General features: G+C 35.0%; 1 protein-coding gene across 1 annotated transcript in view; it reads right to left on the bottom strand.

Moving 5' to 3' along the window:
- Window positions 1–14,096: 14,096 nt before the first annotated feature.
- Window positions 14,097–22,183, bottom strand: part of LOC121738568 (proton-coupled amino acid transporter-like protein pathetic) — a 70,191-nt gene continuing 62,104 nt past the window's right edge. Inside the window, exons 6-9 of the mRNA XM_042130728.1 lie at window positions 20,983–21,104; window positions 15,639–15,723; window positions 14,808–15,304; window positions 14,097–14,532 (exon numbers count right to left, since the gene is read on the bottom strand). Of these exons, the coding sequence (XP_041986662.1) occupies window positions 14,130–14,532; window positions 14,808–15,304; window positions 15,639–15,723; window positions 20,983–21,104 (1,107 nt within the window). The 3' untranslated portion in view covers window positions 14,097–14,129. The remainder of the gene's footprint in view (window positions 14,533–14,807; window positions 15,305–15,638; window positions 15,724–20,982; window positions 21,105–22,183) is intronic.

Here is a 22,183-nt window from a genome sequence, read left to right as displayed (position 1 = left end):
CCAAGGCAAGTGCAACTAGAACCTCATCCATATTCACTCACAAGATGAACAACACGGCCGTCTCTCTCGAATACTCTACTATTAATGAATAATGATGGCTTCCTGCACGGCGTCTGTCGCAACGACTAGTCGTCGACGCAAGCGACAGCTAGCAGCAGTCTAGACGAAACGACTAGACGCAACGACAAGTCGCACTGTTTGCGATGGCTCACTCAGGAACATTAGGGGAAAAAGCGACTTTGTTTCATAATATTATCTGATATTATGTAGTGATGACAAGTTTTTGACAGGAGGTCAATGACCGCTACCGTCATGTTTCGCCGAGTACAGTATAGTCTACTTCAGTATACATACAGTATAGTCATGCAGTATAGTCATACAGTATAGTCTACCTGAACGCAGGTCTGGTGGTCGCTTTAAACAACGACTTTTGACATAAGTTGTGTGCGATCAAAACGCACGAAATTCAACATTGCGATTTCTGTCGTGTCTGAACCGAGGCTTATGGGCCGTTTACACTCAGCCCTGTCGGCCAGGGAAATGGGCAGCGCGAGAATGTGGATAGTCACTCGCGCTGCCAGTGATGCCACTCGTTACGCCGCTGCCTGCCGCTGCTCGACGCGACAATTAGTATGTAGAGTGCTGAGTGTAAACGCACATTCGCATTGTTAGTCGTTACTACTGCAGAAGTATTCAGGGACAATTTTCTGGCCGTGGCAGGAGCAGCGGCAGTGGCTGAATGTAAACGACGCTTTACTTTTCACTGTAAGGGCGCTTGTGCACTACACGGAATTTTACCATCCGGCGCACGGCGCGGCGCGGCATCTCGATTTCCTACCTATTTATATGGCAAACGTGAAAGTTATTAACGCCGGACGGTACAATTCCGTGTAGTGCACAAACGCCCTAACACAATCTTTATTTATTTTTTCTTACAACTAGCCACCTGTTACTTTCCATATGTCTGCAGCATACAGTTAATATACCTAGGTATATTAACTTTATGGTCTGTAGAATGTAGATCCGTCCAAATCTCACTTCTTATTCAGATTATGCTTTAATTTACCTACTGAGATATACAGTATCAAATCAAATTAGGTCGTATAGGTACTTTACTATATTATTTACAGTATGATCTATTTCTTTTGTTTTAAATAACAATTTCTTATTTTAAATAAACCTTTAACAAAATACAATACTCGTGTACCTGACCATAGGTATTTTCTAAGAAATTTAGTTGTTTTGTTACGAATTCTGAATCCTAACCTTCTAAGTAACTATCAAAAAACATACACAATGGACATCCCTTTAATGTTTCGTCCTTATCTTTTTCCGCGCATCAGACAAGGACAAAACGTAAGGAGAATACCTACCGGATTGTGTAATACAATCTCGAGCTGTCAAACGAAACCGAAATTGGTTTACATCTGTGTTTAAAAATATGCGTATACTTACACTTAAACGCATGATTGAACATGAATTCTATGAGATTAAATGCCAACGTGCCGATAAGTACCGACTGGACGTCAGAAAAAGAGTTCTGCTGTCATGTATCACACGTCTCTTTTTACCACGCAGTATTACTGATAGTGACATCTCGCTTGCTGAGGCCTTTGTTTCTCTATTCCGCTAGGTAAGTATATTAAGGTAAAAGCACTAATGGCAGACGCTTTAAGGAAACATGGAACATTTTAATGTTGTAAAATATTTACTAGCTGTTGCCCGCGACTTCGTCCGCGTGGACTTTAGTTTTTTTTTAATCATAATAAGTTTATTGTGCGGGAACCGTATATTTTCCGGGATAAAAAGTATCCCCTGTCCTTTCCCGAGACTGAAAGTATTGCCATACCAAATTTCATCAAAATATATTGAATAGTTTAGGCGATAATCATAAAAGTTTATTGTGCGGGAACCGTACATTTTTCGGGACAAAATTAGTATTCCTTGTCCTTTTTCGGGACTCAAAGTATCTTTATACCAAATTTTAGCAAAATAGGTCCAGCCGTTTACGCGTGATGTCGTGACCACGCGAAATATAACGTTCCGCGCAGCTTCGCCCGCGTAAATTAGATATTTCACAGAAAAATTAGTCCACAAAAAAATAGCCTATGCTCCTTCACGTGGTCTACTTCTTATCTGTGCTAAATAACAGAAAAATTGCTCCAGTAGTTCGTGAGATAAGCCCTTTCAAATAATTTTCCGCGTTTGTTCCACATTTTCCTCTATTTCTTGGCTGCTATTAGTCTAAGCGTAATAATATATAGCTTATAGCCTTTCTTGATAAATGTACTATCTAACACTGAAAGAATTTTTCAAATCGGATCAGTAGTTCCTGAGATTAGCGCGTTCAAATAAGCCCTTTCAAATAATTTCCCCCATTTTTTCCACATTTTTCTCTATTTCTTCGTTCCTATTAGTCTTAGCGTAATAAAATATAGCTTATAGCCTTTCTCAATAAATGGGCTATCTAACACTGAGATAATTTTTTAAATCGGATAAGTAGTCCCTGAGATTAGCGCGTTCAAATAAGCCATTTCAAATAATTTCTCCCGTTGTTTCCACACCTTCCTATATTTTTCACTCCTCTTAGTCCTAGCATGTTAAAATAGAGCCTATAGCCTTCCTTGATAAATAGGCTATCTAACAGTGGAAGAATTTTTCAAATCGGACCAGTAGTTCCTGAGATTAGTGCGTTCAAATAAGCCCTTTCAAATAATTTCCCACCGTTTTTTCCACACTTTCCTCTATTTCTTCGCTCCTATTAGTATTAGTTTGATAAAATATAGCCTATAGCCTTCCTCGATAAATGGGCTATCTAATACTGAAAGAATTTTTCAAATCGGACCAGTAGTTTCTGAGATTAGCGCGTTCAAACAAACAAAGAAACTCTTCCCAATTATAATATTATATAATAGATAGATATAGATTATTAAAATAAAGGATTGATAACTTCTTCCATGTCTTCAGTAACTCTTACAAAATAAAACTATTATGATTATTCACTGACAAATCAATTAAAAAAGAAATTATTGGTCTTTTTGTGGTCGCTGTTTTGTAAACTAAGTCATAATGGTCATAACAACTAATAGATGACATCACAGAAAACGAACATCACTAACGGCCGTTCCCAATATTTGATCTATCTCTGGTTTTGCCCTACTAGAGATATCATTCTGTCTACTCTGCTAGAGATAGGAATAGCTCACAATTGACATTATGTCTCTAATGTCTAATGTGAGTTATTCCTATCTCTAGTAGGGCCAAACCAGAGATAGATCAAATATTGGGAACCGCCGTAATAGGCCTTTTGGATATCTCTAGTGGCGCGGCGAGTGGCAGATACTCGTACAGGCAACACGTTGGTGTCAGAGTGCGATCAGCTGTGAAATACGGTTTACTAGTTAAAAATGAAAACACGTTGAAAACGTTAAAAAGTGCTCTGAATAAGGAAAATATGGGCGGTACGAGGTACTGTTGTGTTGTAGGGTGCATAAATTCCCAATCGCGGATTCGTGAATTAACGTTTTATTCATTTCTGAGACGGAATTGGGAAACGTATCGAAATCAACATGCCGATTATTGATCATGCCTAAATCTAAATCTCGCATGAATATTTCTAAAATATCACGTGCAAGTTATTTTTAATATCATTGTTTTATGTAAGTATAATAATATATTGTAATTGAAAAAACGATATAAATAAAATTATTGTCGGTTCAATATTTATTACTAATTCCTTCAATATTCACTTTCGCATTTATATTATCATACAAATATACTAATTACTGATATTACTAATTTACTAATTTTACTAATAATATTATAAGTGCGAAAGTGTGTCTGTCTGTTACCTCTTAACGCCTAAACTGCTGAACAGATTTTGCTGAAATTTGGCATGGATAACTCCAAAATAATATTATATTCTTAAGAGTCTCAAAAAATAGACAGTGGCGTAACTATAAGATCCGAGGCCCGTGGCAAATTGATGGGGCTCTATCAGTAAAAATCGTCACTTTTATAATAAACAATAATATTATGTACATAAAAATTTTTGTCCATTTGGGTCGAGGGCCCGTGGCATTTTGCCAGCCCTATATTTACGCCACTGGACATAGGATACTTTTTGTCTCGGGAAAATGTACTGTTCCCGAATCCCGCGCGGTTACTCCGTTGTGCAAGAGTTATGGCACAACGGAGTTGCGGGCGTCATCTAGTAAATTTATTATATTAGGTACATATTAATCATAAAAATCAAAGTAAAATTTCTTTGATAATGAATCATATATCAATACCTAATCTGCATTTTCCATTTTTATTTTGCATGTATAGTTGAGAAGTTTCTGAAAATATATTTGTTTAGATTATTCAATACATAGCTCCACTTTCACGTCGTACAGTCGATTACTACTCTGGTCTGTGGTATTACTTTTACACGGATGATTCGTTCTCCATCAGGGCTGTAGCTAGAATCAGATTTGAGGTAGGGCTGCATTGGTTAGAGGTAGGGCGGAAGTAAAAAAAAATCATAATTGATTGATTTTCTTAGGTTTTGGCATTTTTAAGGTAGGGCATTATGATTTTAAGGTAGGGCATTGCCCCACAATGCCCCCCCCCCTAGCTACGGCCGTGTATTCTCCATCTTCATGGATTTCAAAGACTTCATGAACATGATTGCTTTGGAATTAGTTTGTGCTCTATAATTTTTAATTAGGTAAACAACTTGTTTTTAGTAATAAGTAATAACTAAGAAGATGATCTTATAAATAAATAAATACAAAGTAAAAAATCATATTCAATGAATTTGAAAGAATATTTCATGATCATGTATCTATTTAAGTAAATATAGCTTTCGATAAGTTAAATATTATGAAGTCCACAATCAATAATAATTTGGCTCATTACTTTTTATTGTGCTAAAAATATAAACAATTACCAAAAAAGTGCAATGACTTGTATGATAATCATATGAGAAATAGCATAAAATCTAAGGAAATCGGAAAATGTCGGACCTACTGGCCGCCACACCGACTGGGACCTCACCGTTCAAAACATATTATTATTATTAGTAATTTATAAAACAATAAATATATATTTATTTATTATATGTAGGTATAATATATTATAGTCTATTCTACTAAGTATATACAGGGTGTAACAAAAATAAGTGATAATACTTTAGGGTGTGTACGTGTTCCTTGGAGACAGTTCACTGTGAAAGTACCAGCGCTGAAAGGCCAACATTTTTTTTCACTTTTGTATGGGGAAACTCGTGACGCTCGGGCCCTTGCCCATACAAAAGTGAAAAAAAAAAATTCGTCTTTCAGAGCTGCTACTTTCACAGTGAACTCTCTACAAGGAACACGTACACACCCTAAAGTATTATCACTTATTTTTGTTACACACTGTATATAAATATATATTACTTATGTTAAAAAAAAAAAAAGTGTCCATGGCGTGATGGACCACAATTAATTAAAATTCATAATATTATTTCAATTATCCTTGGTGCGAAAAATCTAAATAATAAAATAAAAAAAAAGGATATGGACGAACAGTCCATAGACGGCCACAATTTTATAATAAAAAAAAAAAAAAAAAAACATATGAGAAAAGGCCTATAGACTATAGTAGACACCAACATGAACTAATAGTTGACATATATTAGAGAGTATTATGTCTTGAATAACTATACATTGAGCGGTATTTATTCGAACAGAGTTTCACCTTACACGTCTCAAAGTTATTTACAGAATGAATCAATCAATACAATATGGCTGGCTTTTATACCATTTTACACAAAAGAAACGAACTGCCGTTGACAATTCAAATACTTATAGTAAAATAATTAAAAATGGCTAAGAATAACTTAAATACATAGTTCTAAATATTAATTAATGTACTTCCCATATTTAAGATAATTATTTACTTACTTAAATATGAGAAGAGGACGTTATAACTGAAGTAAATAATCCTCCCGCCATTTATAACTAACTATTTGTCAAAATCAAGTACCTACCTTACTTATTACTATTTAAAATATAATAATCACTTATTAAAATTATATATAGTGAGTAACATAATATACCGATTTAAATAAATAAATATAATATCATATAGCTTGTCCTTTGACATCCGCTAACACATAGGACATTACATTGCATTTAACATTTTTCCTATTAGGTATTATAAGTCTTTATTTGCCGTTTTTTCAAAAGATTTCATTTACTTCATCATAGTAACTACATGCATATGAAATATTATCCACGTTGTCTCCAGATTCTATCCATTCTTCTTCCATGCTAAAACTATCTTTCCTTTTATTTTTATTTTTCATATATTTTTTCCTAGCAAATTTATTTTCAGTCTTTAGTCTCCATGCTTCTGTTGCCTCTTCTTTATTTTCATTATTTTCAGAGAATATTGATGATATTTGCAGTAGAATAAACTACAAAATAACTTTAGTATGTATCGCAAAATGATGATATGAGTTCCATGTCATCTATTAGGTTTTTTACATTTTCAAGAACTGAAAAGGGTGTCTACCCGTTCTATAAAGGGTAGACACCCTTTATATTGTTAGCAAAAATGGATAAATAATCATAAATAAACATTAATTAGTGTAAACAACATGACCTAAAATCCAATGAAATCAATGGACATTACAAAAAATCAAATAAATGTAGGTATTCAAAACTTACGTGCAAAATTTCTCCTTCCTTAACCTATTTGCTAAGAAACTACCGAGCGCGTGTTGACGCGGTCACATTTTTTACGAAAAATGATCCCATTTTAAAATTTTGTTCCCGAATTTTTCACGTCAACAGATAGCTTGAGAAGCTTATAAAATTTATAGTGTTGAGAAAAAATTAGACTAATTCTTATTTTTATGGTATTTTTGTCGTAAGTGTCATCTATTAGTTCCGAGTCTACCATTAGTGATTTTACCTTAACTCTATGGTGTGTTATTATATTATTAGATATGAAATTGAATGTACTGTCACTTCTTGGTGGAAATTCATGTTCAATTAAATAATTATACACTTTCCTTGCACTTATTCCACTTTATTTTAATACATTTATTACAAAATTGTTATACATACACGACCGCGCGGTTCCGAAAAAAACCGGATATGATGATTTTTACGAAAGCGGTCGTGTTTAAAACAATTTTGTAATAAATATATTAAAATAAATTTTAATAGGTGCAAGGAAAGTATAATTATTTAATGTGTCAATAGAGTTCACGTTGCTACTTTAAGTCAACTCTGTAGTCTGTACTAGAGATTAAGAGGATACACCAGGGGCTAGAGAAATGAAAAAAAAGCACGTGTAATATCTATAGCTGTCTCCCTTACCTTAAGCCTATACCGCAGAACGCGATAGAGACAACTGCAGAAAATCCAGAAAATCAACGATTCGTTGTCCCCTGATTCCTTCTCCAAAACTTAACCGATTTAAGTGCTTTTTTCATTAAATATTAAAAAAAGGCTTGAGCTGTGTTCCTATGTTTTGCTTTTTTTTGTATAATCTAGCCAAATCTGTTTTCTGGACGTTTGAACACAGCAGAAAATCTGGCCATTTTTTTTGGGTTTTTGAACGTTCATATCTTATTTAATAATTAAATTATGAAAAAAAAGAAAACATAGGGACATCGTATTAGTGGTCGTAGATATTCAGGAAAAAAATTATAACTCTACTAGCATTATCCAGGGAGGAAAGAGGGGACAACGTTTGTATGGAAAAAAGGGCGGTGTGGACTCCTCTTAAAGCTTAGGCCAAACCTACGCGACCAGGCGACTGCGAAGTGGAGCGTGAAGTTGTCAAATGTGTGTTTTGTATACAAAAAACACATTTGACGACTTGACGCAACTTGACGCTCCGTCACTGACGCGTAGGTTTGTTCTAAGCTTCATGCACAACCTATTTCTGTTATTTCACGTATTTATGAAAGAAAAGGCATGTTATTTAACAAAAAGTTAACCCATAACTGGGCTTGGTGCAAGTGGACTTCTCTGTCTTGTGTACTAGCTATTTGACCGAGCTTTGCTCGGTATTCGATAAAACACGAAGAAAATGACATTTTCTAAAAATGCTAGATCGATTTATCGCCCCCAAAACCCCCTATATACTAAATGTGATGAAATCGTTGGAGCCGATTCCAATATACGTATGTATATATATATTAGTGACCGACCGAACTTTCGGTTTCGGTTTCAGTTTCGGCCAGTTTCGGCCAAAAAATCTAGTTTCGGCCTTTTCGGTTTCGGCCAAAATATAGCCGAAACTTTCGGCCCCGCCGAAACTCATGCGTCGTTCGTTAAACTGCATATTTCATCAATAAATTGGCTTTCAATTTTTTTCTCTCTCTCTCACGGTTGTAAAATGGCAGCCATTTTAGTTTTTCCCGGGCTTTCACACTAATCTGAAAATATCCTATGAATATAAAAACCGGCCAAGTGCGAGTTGGACTCGTCCATAAAGGGTTCACCAGCAGCAATAAGGTTTATTTCTATGAAATTAAAAGGTTTTTGGTTTATTTTGATATTTCAGTTGATTTAATATTTTGACGTAGAAAAAAAACTACTTGCTAGATCTCGTTCAAACCAATTTTCGTTGGTAGTTTTTAAAGTAGTGTACATAATATATTTTTTTACAATTATCATGCCCCCACTTTAGAAGCTAGAGGGGGGGGACGGACACATTTTACCACTTTGGAAGAGTCTCTCTCGTAAACTATTCAGGTTGTAAAAAAATGATATAATTAGTAACCATAATATGATTTTTAAAGACCTATCCATAGATACCCCACACGCATAGGTTGGATGTAAATATTTTTTTTTGTTCCAGTTGTACCTATGGGGACCCCTAAAATTTTTCATATTTTTTTCCATTTTTATATCAAAATCTTAATGCGGTTCACATACTACATCTACTTACCAAGTTTTAATAGTATAGCTCTTATAGTTTCGGAGAAAAGTGGCTGTGACATACGGACGGACAGACAAACAGACAGATATGACGAATCTATAAGGGTTCCGTTTTTGCTATTTGGCTACGGACCCTAAAAAAGGTCTTATTTAATACCTAAACTTATGCACTACGCTTACACAGGCAATACGTTATAAATTTCGTGGAATTAAACATGGAAAATTCACCGATATGAAAAAATTTTTGAACAAAAGTTGTAGAGAATTTTGAATTCTACATTATGATAATAAATACAAATAGCAAAAAACCCATAGGAAATGAAATATTTACAAAATAAGTGCAAGAAACCGATTTTTGTGACCTTTTGACCTCGAAATTTAATAGTGGCGCACACCCTACCAAATGTAGTGCCAATATACAAATATATTTACAGACTTACAGCTGGGTATCTCGAATTCCGAGGTGAACTTACTATAATAATTGGACTATTAGTTTATTTAGAACAAGTCTGCATTCATACTAAATTAACTAAAAAAAAAGTGGATTTATTGTGAACACAAAAGTTTAACAGCGACCAAATAGGATCTGGGGCCTTACTCCCGAAACTGATATCGATTCTGATTTTCGATTTCAACGGTTTTTTGACACTTTAGACATCTAAAATATGTCTAAAAAATGTCAAAAAACCGTTGAAATCGAAAATCGAAATCGATATCAGTTTCGGGAGTAAGGCACCAGAGTTCAGCCCTTGATGCATTTATGGAATAAAACAATAATAATTACTGTTTGTAAAATTTGAATTGTATTTATTGTAAGTACCTACATATATTTTCGTAAAACACGTAAAACACAATTGCACATGAATAATGTGTGTAACATTGTCCTATAGCATAAACAAGAGTGAGTCTATGGTCAGAGCAGCGGGATCCGCCCAACGACCATTCCTGAAGGACAAGATGGAAAAAGTTAAAATTAAAAAGAGAATTGTATTAAGTTATAATAAAGAAGATGTTTAAGTTTTAATATACTTTTATTCCATTTCATAATATTAAACAAACATGCTGTATTGATAAAAAAATATAAGTAAATTAAATTTAGATTTACGATATAGGAACTATTAAATAATAATATAATACTTGATTGCCCCCTATTTACTTGCGGCCTACTGCTACCTAACACCAATGTTTTAAAGGTCACAGCACACATATCAACTCGGAAAGGGATCGTCACCGTATCGACTTTCGCCTCGCCGTCAACCAGGCGTCAACCTAACTTATGCACGTAACCAAAGCGTATCAGTAGCTCCTGTACGTCAACTCGGCTATGGCTAGGCGACGCCTCGCTTACGGCTCCGGGAAGGGGAAAGGGGCAAGGGTGAACGAAGAAACGTAAGCTTGAGTACGGAGAGCCGTAGACGGGTGGACGACGAGCCGTAAGCGGGGGGACTGCTAGTTGACCACGCGTCGCATCCCGGTTCGGAGCGTTCCGAGGCGAGGCGATTATGTTACGGTTCCACTTAGTGTGCGTTGCAGTAGGGAGTTTCATACAAATAATATCGAATGGCTCGAGGCGATACGGTGCCGATCTACCTACTTAGCTTAGTGATTACACACGGCGTGGCGACGCAGCGGCAACGTTTTTCGCCGCCGCGGTAAAGAATCGCCGCCGTGTGTAAGGGCAAATAGAAACACAAGACGTATGAGTAATAGACGCCGCGGCCATAGTAAAAGGAGGGGAAGTAAGTTATCTTCATACAAAGGCACCGCGCGCGGCTTGTATGTGTGCGCCAGCCGCCATAGTATCAATGCGTCGCCACGTACGGCACACAACAAAATCTCGGCGGTACCAGCCTCTAAAACTCGCCGAGATTTTGTTGTGTGCCATACGTGGCGACGCATTGATAATATGGCGCACACATACAACTTACAAGCCGCGCGCGGTGCCTTTGTATGAAGATAACTTACTTCCCCTCCTTTTACTATGCCGCGGCGCGTAGGTACGCGTTGGTCATTTTGTGTAACCCTATAAGTACTTAGTTTTAGTGTGTAAATATATAAAAATTTTACACATTATTAAGACGTGTTAAAAAAGGCCTTTTTGGTATTCTTTCCACTTGAAAAAATACAAGTTTTCATTATGTATAAAGAGTAACGCAACACTTTGTTTTAAAATGTTTTTTTTTTCGATTTTTCTTTTTACTTATGGAATGGACTACTCACATTTTTATAAAAGAACCCTGTGCGTAATTTCGTTGTAGACCGAAACTAAATTTATTTGAATACATTTTTTTAGTAAGTTTTTGTCTTAAAAAGACACTAGTTTAAAAACACATTGGAAGGAGTAGGTGGGATACCTAAAGTCAGATTTTTTCATAAGCTAGGTGTTTATAAAGAACATAAAAATTATATTTTTTAGTTAAAATATTGTATTGCAAACAAATGCCAAAAAATCGTTTTCTTAATTTTTTATTTTTATAGATAAAAGTACTAGATAATATACTTAGTAGGGACGTCAACACGATCAAGGGGGGGGCAGCTGCCCCCCCCCTGCCCCCCTCGGTACGCCCATGTTTGTAGCTGTAATTAACTTTAAATTAATAATTACCATCACTATTAGCAATCTTGCTGTAACTATAAGTATACAATTATAGATATTATAATATTTTTACTACACTCACACAAATGTTAAATGCAATAGTTTGATGAAATGATTGTACTTCAATTGAATAAAAAGAAATATGCATGATAGCATCGTGCATCGTAGATTGGTGGTACCTAAGTTTACAAATACATAAAATTAAAGTATCTTATTAGTTTATAGACTCTTAGAGTCATTGTTCCCAATCAATTCTACGTTCATAGATGGTTCATAGGTACTTTTTTGTGTAAAAATAACTGACAGTTAAGAAACAGTTAAGAATCATTTCAGGAGATACATCTTCAGCTTACGGATACATTTTTTTACTTATTACCTAGCAAAAGTTAGTCCTTGTCCTGCAAAAATGTTGCAGGACTTAGATAACTTTTACGTTTTTTGTCTTAAAAAGTCAATAGTTTAAAAAGACATTGGAAGGAGCAGGTGGGATACCTAAAGTCAGATTCAGAGTGTTTACTATACTCAGTTATCGCTATGGACTCACTATGAGGAAGTCGACGTGATTAGTTACTATTATCGACACTGGGATTTTTTTATGTTTAGTGCTCTGAAGTCTGAACTTAAGACACCCCTGCCTCCCCTACTATCCCAAAATAAATTACGCCGAACTTTTTTTAAATTTTTTTTTTAATTTTCAATTTTTTTAATTACTTAATGCATACTTAATGTTTGTAGCTGTAATTAACTTTAAAATTATAATTACTCTCACTATTAGCAATCTTGCTGTAACTATAATTAGTATACAATTATAGATATTATAATATTTTTACTACACTCACACAAATGTTAAATGCAATAATTTTATGAAATGATTCAATTGAAAAAAAAACATCAGCATGATAGCATCGTGCATCGTATATTGGTGGTACCTAAGTTTACAAATACATAAAATTAAAGTATCTTATTAGTTTATAGACTCTTAGAGTCATTGTTCCCAATCAATTCTACGTTCATAGATGGTTCATAGGTACTTATTTGTGTAAAAATAACTGACAGTTAAGAATCATTTCAGGAGATACATCTTCAGCTTACGGATACATTTTTTTACTTATTACCTAGCAAAAGTTAGTCCTTGTCCTGCAAAAATGTTGCAGGACTTAGATAACTTTTACGTTTTTTGTCTTAAAAAGACAATAGTTTAAAAAAACATTGGAAGGAGTAGGTGGGATACCTAAAGTCAGATTCAGAGTGTTTACTATACTATCCCACATTAAATTACGCCGAACTTATTTTAACATTTTTTTTGATTTTCAATTTTTTTAATAACTTAATGTATATTAATGTATAGCAGCCGAAAAAGATAAGTTTATTTCATCAATATTAGAATTACTTACCACCTTAGAAAATTTATCATAGCAGGACAGAACTGAGGGTAGGTACCTGGTTTTTGTACATTTTCATGTACCTACTGATACGTTTTTACTAGTGTTAATTAGATCTTTTCTTAAAATATGCAACGAAAACCTTTGCTATAAACATCGAAATATAAAATCTACGATTCTAAAATACATTTAGTATCTGAGCACAATAAACAAGTACAAAATACACATTTCACGTACAAAACACGACACTACATAGAATATTATATTTTTATTAAGTAATTCAATTAGGAATGCAATCGAAATTTCATATAAACCTAGACATTACACATTCATATAGATACAAAAAACTATTAAGTCCTAATACCATTAATGTATGTAGGTACTCAGATAAGTTGATTCATAGGCAGATGGCGGACCTACGCAATTTGGTCGCGTTATGTCAAACCCATCCCACACATAAGCGTGTTTACACACGGCGCCGCATCGGCAGCGTTTTTCGCCGCCGCGGTAAAGAATCGCCGCGGCGGCGGCGCCGTGTGTAAGGGCAAATAGAAACACAAGGATGGGCAATGGATCGGCCTAACAGCAACAGCTAACATGAATCCGATTATTCCGACCAAATGATGTAGGTCCGTCAACTGCCAGCTATGAATCAATTTTTTCGATGGTACCATGTGACCAAATTCGTTGTTATATTTTCCTATCTGGTTCATTTTTAGAGCAAAAACATATAGACTAGTACAAGTCGGCGTATGAGTACCGAAAACTATTCCACCTCAATTTTTTTTATGCGAGTGCGCCAATATGGCACCGGGTTGCGCCATGGCAACATGCATTTATAATTATCATCAGGAGGGCAATTTGAAGAGGATTGCATAAAAAAATTGAGGTGGAATAGTTACCGGTACTCATGCGCCGACTCGTGCTAGTCTAATAATATCAAAACTGTACAGTAGCGAGAAGATTCAAAAGTTTACTTAAGTACACTCGATTTGGTAGCGATTTAAACATAGTTACCTATTATACTGACGTACTTTTGTTGGTACTAAATTCTGTTAGTAGCTGTAGCGGCTGGCAAGACGATTTACTGTTAATTATGTGTAGATATTTGCTTAGGCTTATGTACCTGGCTTCTTAGTCTGTATTAATATCATGCTTTTAATTCTGGTGCAGAAAATAATTTATTACATATATTATAGCACTAGCTCGGATTATATTCAGTGTTTACTTTGACATCATGTTAATTACGGCGTCTTTGGTGCCGAAGACGAGAGCGAAGAGGCCGAATAGCACGACTAGGATGTTCTTCCAGATGAGATACTTGTAGGGGCCGAAGCCGATGTCCCAGAAAGTGATGATTTCTATGAAAGCGGGCGCAATAAGGCCTAGAAGAGAGAAGCAGAAGGCGCCAATGATGCCCATGAATGGGGCGATATGGGGGACAGCGACGGCCAGCAGCACGCACAGGGTGACCATGATGGTCCGCGTGACGTACTCGGCGAAATCGGGACGCTTCGTGAAGTTCGCCTTGATCCCGTTCCACATGATCTCGACGCACACGAAGAACTGAAGACCGAAGGTGCAGTATACGGCCAGGGCGATGCAGACTTGGACCACTTGGCCCAGACTGAAAGAAATTTATTGGTAAGAGATTTAAAAGAACGCCTAATTTTCGACACTGTAGCTCATAAGAGAGAAAAATTCAATTATTGTCAGTATTCATAGTGTTTTCAAACAATATGAAACTAATAATGGGATGTCTGCCAACGATGAGGCTACTCTTCCCTTGTAAGATTACTAATTACAGTTTTTTATGGCAGTGTAAGTTTATAATATTATGCTAAGTACATAATATTCATAAATATGTTTGTTCGACGAGGTGGTAAATACAAGAATACTCACATGTTATATACAGGTGGGTCGCCTAACCCAGATACCAGGTTGAGAGTGATGGAGTCCTCCACGCCCTCACCATACCGCAGGTATCCGAGGAAGCCGAGCAGGATGTATACCACGGTGACACCGGACATGCCCTTGTTCAGCACTCCGCAGCACCCGAGCATGGCCCGAGGCGTCCTCATGCAGTTTTCAACCGGCATCACGACACCGATCGCTTCCATCGCAAATATAGTCAGCGAGAAGAACTCCGGCCAGTATGACGGATGCTTGATGGGACTCACTGCGTTCAGGTTGAGCGAACCGGTTCCTACTAAGAAGTAGAAGGTTATGCCGAGACCGATGCCCATGAATATATTTGCGATCATCGAAACTGGCGCCAGGTACTTGAGGTTCCTGATCCAGACCATGAGGATGAGCGGCGGGAGGAGTATCAGCATTATCGTCTGGCTGTTGATCACGTGTGGCTCGCCTAGAGGCTTCGGGATGTTGCTGTCCAGCACCTGAGTAGAAAAACGTATTAAATTACAAAATGCTTCGTAGAAAAGAAATATCCCGAAATTCTCCAGCGGTTATCGAGCTGCTGATAAACGATTGTTAGGAACACTCGATCATACAAAAAAATCTGATCAAAATCGGCCCACGCGTTTGGCTGCTAGCCGCTAGGACGCCACGGACAGACGCACAGACAGACACGTCAAACATATTACAGCTCTCAGTTTTCATTGGGGTTCAGGAACTCATAAATCTTTTACAACACGAGTCAAAGTAGACCTATTGGCCAATTTGAAGTACTACCTTTAGCTCCGATTAAAATAAAATAAAAAAAATTCAAACCTTCATAATGTTTTCTGCAATGAGGACAGTGTATACGGAGCAAGTACCGAAGTAGGTAGCAAACAGAAGACCTGTAATGCAGCATCTGTAACAAGTAATATACATTAACTTTTAGTAAAATAAAATAATGAGTGAATATGGTCAGCTGCTTTTTAGGCCAAAAAAATAACTGTCAAAAATGTCTACATATACTAATTAATATTAAAGTACGCTTATACGGACAATTAAAATAGCGCAATTCCAGTCAATTCTCAAACAGCAATATTGCGCAATACAATTGGCTGGAAAATCCAAGCCCATCGAATATACGTCAATTCGTATCTGCGATATTGAGCGATATGAAATATCTGGATAGATTAGAACCAATATCGCCGAAAAAAATTGCCGCATTTTATTGAAATTGCTCCATAATACTCCATTAATTGCTACAGATCGGTCCATTCGTGTCGCCGGGCAATAATGATTGCCGCAATTATTGCTCGTGTAAGCGCATCTTTATTCACATCTAACTAGAGTTTTATATACTTTCGGGAATCAAGTATCCAGAGCCTAGTCTATATTAACTATTAAGTACTAACCCGGCGAGGATGTGGCAGGGTATTTTACACCCTGCGCATCACTTAAACGCGCGTAGTTTTTTTATTTCGTGCTTAGCAACAACGGGACTTTCAGTAGCTGCAGACAAGGGAGTGCGGAGGGTGTTAGTGGCGATATCCTAGTGTTGCGCGTACCTGCGCGGGAGTTATAGGCTTGCTAACCTACTTCGGGTAAATTTTACCCTGCCACATAGCTGGTGTATGTGTTTTAAAAAAAATATGTATTTTATGGGTATCATTTAAGCTATCACCAATTTAATTAGTTTTGTGTTTCTTAAATAATAGGGTTTGTCCTCAAAATAGTAGATCTGTCACCAAAATGTAGTCACCAAACAATGCAAAATCAGTTCCACAATAAATCACCTAAAATCCTGAGATATAAGGTCTAGTACCAAATAAATGTTTTTGTATGTATTATAATAGGTGTGTCCTAATAAGTATTTAAGCAAACCAATTTAAAGAGATCACCAATAAATCATATTATGTTACTAGAAAATTGCATTAAGTTCAAATAAAAAATTAGGGTTTTCATCATCGTTTCAACCAAAAGATTCTGCTACTTAACTAGACTCCCAAGGTTCTAAATTTCCACTGGTAGTATAATAAAATGTTTAGCAGAGTAGTAAATAAAACAATTAAAGTCAAAATAATCAATATTTATTGTTTAAAATAATAACCACTGAACAATCAGCGCTGGTTTAAAATAGCTGGCTTATGGCTAGCAGAATAGTAGATAAAACACTTAATTAAAGTTAAAATAATAAAAAAAAAATCGAACCTAGTTACCTACTACCCATCGTTGAGGCCGGATTGGTCAATTTTTAAAGGGTATCATTTAAGCTATCACCAATTTAATTACTTTTGTGTTTCTTAAATAATAGGGTTTGTCCTCAAAATAGTAGATCTGTCACCAAAATGTAGTCACCAAACAATGCAAAATCAGTTCCACAATAAATCACCTAAAATCCTGAGATATAAGGTCTAGTACCAAATAAATGTTTTTGTATGTATTATAATAGGTGTGTCCTAATAAGTATTTAAGCAAACCAATTTAAAGAGATCACCAATAAATCATATTATGTTACTAGAAAATTGCATTAAGTTCAAATAAAAAATTAGTGTTGTCATCATCGTTTCAACCAAAAGATTCTGCTACTTAACTAGACTCCCAAGGTTCTAAATTTCCACTGGTAGTATAAATTATATTTAAATAAAATTTTTAGCAGAGTAGTAAATAAAACAATTAAAGTGAAAATAATCAATATTTATTGTTTAAAATAATTACCACTGAACAATCAGCGCTGGTTTAAAATAGCTGGCTTATGGCTAGCAGAATAGTAGATAAAACACTTAATTAAAGTTAAAATAATAAAAAAAATATCGAACCTAGTTACCTACTACCCATCGTTGAGGCCGGATTGGTCAATTTTTAAAGCGCGCCAATTTGTCTCCGCCCCTTTGATCATTTTTTCATTAAAATTATAAATTGATGTATTAAATTGGTAACGAATACTATTAATTTAATATCTGAACGAAATAAAATGTTACTACTGTATTGGTGACAAAATATCAAATAAAAAGGAGTCGCAGTCAGGGATCGATAATCGATTTATTTGGTGACAGATCTACCATTCTGAGCACATAGCTATTATTTAAGTAACAAAACTGTTATTATAAGAACGAAGTTTATATTTATGTAATGCAATATAATTTTATTGGTTATCGATCTCTTATTTTACACATATATTAACATTAATTTGATAATTCATACCTGGGACCAATTTTTGTTTATCTGAGAACGAAAATATTTCGTGGCGATAGATCTATTTATTAGGTGATACAACTTGATGACAAATATAAATTTTGGTGATAGAAAATATAGTTCCCGTATTTTATTTCGCTTTTAAATATTAATATCACTTTGTTTTTTGTAGTTTTCCTTCAAAATGAGTGACGAACGTTTTGAATTTAATGATAATTGTAGTTTTTAATTCATATTGAAGTTATAAACGATTTTTTCGAGGACTCCGAGTAAAGTTGGGTCTGAACCCTCAACTTCAGCATCAAGAAATATTCCTGAAAGAGCTGTCAGACGTTATGACAGTCCCTCTACAGGGTGTAACAAAAACAAGTGATAATAATTTAGGGTGTGTACGTGTTCCCTGTAGAGAGTTCACTGTAAAAGTAGCAGCGCTGAAAGACCAAAAATTTTTTTCACTTTTGTATGGGAAAACTCGTGACGCTCGGGCCCTTGCCCATACAAAAGTGAAAAAAATTTTGGTCTTTCAGCGCTGCTACTTTCACAGTGAAATCTCTACAGGGAACACGTACACACCCTAAAGTATTATCACTTGTTTTTGTTACACCCTGTATAAGAAAGATTAGAAGACTAAATGGTTGTAAGCACTGTAAAAAAGCCATGTCGTAAGGAACAGGCAATATTTTTGGCTTTAATAGGGATGATGACAAGGTCAAAGATTAGCGAATTTTGTTAATAAAATAAAGAAATCACGGTAAAAAATAAGTGTTCCCAAAATTTCAGCTTGATAGCATTTGTATTTTTTTTGTTATGCGCCTTCAAAGTTGGATATTCAAGTCGATTTTTTTTCAATTAATTTTTTAAATATTTGTATACATTTCGATAACTTATGCAATTAAAAGCAACTTTTGTTATGAAACCACTTTCATAAACGCAATATTTGATATACCTGTCGAACAAAGTTGTCTCCCGATGCGTACAAACTACGAAAGACTGACGTCATTCTTTCGTAGCACTTTGTATGGAGCGTTTCGGACAGGTTTTTTTTATGAGATATTTGAATCGTCATATCTTGGTGAATTTTTAAGTTATCAGAGTCATTCTTTCAACGATGTTTCTATTTTTTAAGTGTCTTTCAATTACCGATAAGAAAAAAAAATAGTCATCATGCCTATTGTAGCACAATGTTCAAGAACAAAAAAATAAAAATAAGACTGATTAATATACATATATATATATATATATATATATATATATATATATATATATATATATATATATATATATATATACTTGATTTAATTTTTTTTCTAAGAAGACCTCATTACTTATACGTGAAACGTGATAGTACCTAAAAAATAAGAAGTTACTTTAAGGCTGACCTCACACAGCCGGAATGTTACTCTGAATTCATATTATTAATTCAGAAAGACCGCAATACTGATTTTTTCAGATTATGAATTTCTCAGATCGATCTGTAAGAATGATACTGACGATACCGACGACGATAAAGGATGAACCCAGTATTTGCGTTTGCATTTCTTGTTTTTGCGGCGTGAAGCACTTTTGTGGGATGGGTAAAAACTGTGAAACTCGCGTCAGATTCTCGTGCTGATCGAAAAACCGTAAGACGGTTGGAGAGTAGTGTTGTAACATCGAAATCGATTAATTGAACAATCGATTGTTTGTTTTTGATTGTCGATATTTTATTAATCGATTGTAAGGGTTTCGATTAATTTAAAAATCAATTTTTTAAAAATCGATTTTCATAAAAAAAGGGTTAAAAAAATTGTAAGGGTTTCGATTAATTAAAAGAACCGATTTTTTAAAAATCGATTTTCATAAAAAATGGGTTAAAAATTTAATCAATTGTAAGGGTTTCGATTAATTAAAAAAATGGATTTTTTAAAAATCGATTTTCATAAAAAATGGGTTAAAAAAATAATGCACAACGTTAATAATCAAGTTTTCACTTCAGCCAGCACTCCCGGAGTGCAACCCGTCTTTTTTATTATATTGAGCCAAAAGCAATGCGATTAGTATTAATTCTTCTTCCATAAAGACGTTTATATGTGCGGGGAATCACGAGACTACTGATCAATCTGAATTTTTAAGATATGTGTGAGGCAAGGTGTCGATATTCAGATTATGAATTTCCGATTATTAATTCAGAGAGACATTCCGGTTGTGTGAGGCCAGCCTAAGTTTTTTTTGGTTTTCGAAGTTAGTAATTTTGTTGATTGTTAAATGTATATAATATTTTGTTTTCGGTCACCACATTCTCGCCGGGTTAAATATGATCCAAATCATTTAGCTTTTGAATGAAGTTGCACACTTTTTCACTCACAAATTTTCGCCGTTATTATTTTAGGGTGATAGAAGGCTCAAGGCATAGATGCTCAAGGCTTAAGTACCTCACAGCTGATTTGTAAAGGAATGCCGATTTGAAAATAATTGTCTGGTTTTAATAGAATAATCAGCCAAGTGCGAGTCGGACTCGCGCACGAAGGGTTCCGTACCGTTATAGAGCAAAAATATAAATTCTGTTTTTTTTGTATGAGATTTTTATTTAATTCAAATTTTTATTTAATTCTAATATTATTGTTAATTATTAAAGTACACATTTAATTCTAATATTATTGTTAATTATTAAAGTACACATTCAATCAAGGATTTTGTGAAAGTTTCAAGTGTCTACTTGTTACCATTATTGAAATCGAGAAAAAACGGCCAAAAAATCACATTTGTTGTATGAGAGGTCCCCTTAAATATTTATTTTATTTTGTTTTTAGTATTTGTTGTTATAGCGGCAACAAGACAACACAATCTGTGAAAATTTCAGAAGTCTAGCTATGGTTCTTGAGATACAGCCTGCTGACAGACAGACGGACAGACAGTCATCGTCTCAGGTCTCATAAAATGGGTCCCGTTTTCACCCTTTGGGTACGGAACCCTAAAAATGGTTTTATAAAGTTAATAGCCAACTTACTTGAATGCGAAGCTAAATTTTTTGATACATTCCGGGCCGTTGTCTAAAGCCGCTGCCCCGACCTCGGCAAAACTCATTGAAGTCTTCTTTGTCTTCTTGTACAGCACATGGGCGCATTTGATCTGGTGACAAAGTATGCATAAATTAGTATATTAAGACCGGGCTGCCAAGAATATCAAAGCACGCTAGCCCCGCCTAGTCCGCCTACACACCCCGCTATCCATGAATCGTGCTTTGCGCTGCAGATAATAGCGAACAATATCGCGTAACAACGGTTCCCGCATTATAGGACGAAAGTAAAGGTCGTAAGTCTCAAAAATGTTTCTTTTTTAATTAAATAAACAATTAAATACTTACAATATTAATATTTCCTTTAGCAATTATTTTATAAAGTGTGTGTGTAGTAGTGAAAGTTATTTAATGATAGTAACTCAATAAGGGTAACAGATATATTTTGTTGAAAAGCCCAGAAATATTCATAATTTCGAAAAATATAACTATCGAGTCAAAATAAGTGAATCGTGTTGTCCGTTAGGCTAATATTAGATAAATATACAATATACAATCCATACTAATATTATAAATGCGAAAGTATCTCTGTCTGTCTGTCTGTCTGTCTTGCTTTCACGCCAAAACTACTGAACCGATTGCAATGAAATTTTGTATACAGTTATTCTAGAGTCTGAGAAAGGACATAGGCTACATTTTGATGTGGGAAAATATCTTATTTCCATGAAAATATCGATGAAAATGAATTCGCATTGCGCGTGGCCAGCGCTCATCCCGGGGGTCCTGGGTTCGAGTCCCGCAGGCGGAACAAAAAGTTTTCAATGTTCCTGGGTCTTGGATGTGTATTAAAATAAAATTTCAAAAATCTTAAACATATTTTATGTATAATATTATAAAAAATCCAGAAATATATCGATGGAATGAACATTTTAGTTCTAATACGATTCAACAGATGGCGTTTTATTCTTTACTATATTGTAACATAGAACTAATCATACTTATTAGTTAGTATGTTTTTGTTTATAGTTTTTAATACGTTAGAATATTATCTATACTAATATTATAAATGCGAAAGTATCTCTGTCTGTCTGTCTGTCTGTCTCGCTTTCACGCCAAAACTACTGAACCGATTGTAATTAAATTTTGTACACAGATAGTCTAAAGCCTGAGAAAGGACATAGGCTACTTTTTA

Source organism: Aricia agestis, chromosome Z (assembly GCF_905147365.1).
Source record: "Aricia agestis chromosome Z, ilAriAges1.1, whole genome shotgun sequence".
NCBI lineage: Eukaryota > Metazoa > Arthropoda > Insecta > Lepidoptera > Lycaenidae > Aricia > Aricia agestis.
The sequence above is the reverse complement of the archived record's forward strand: the minus strand, read 5'-3'. Positions and strand labels throughout refer to the sequence as shown.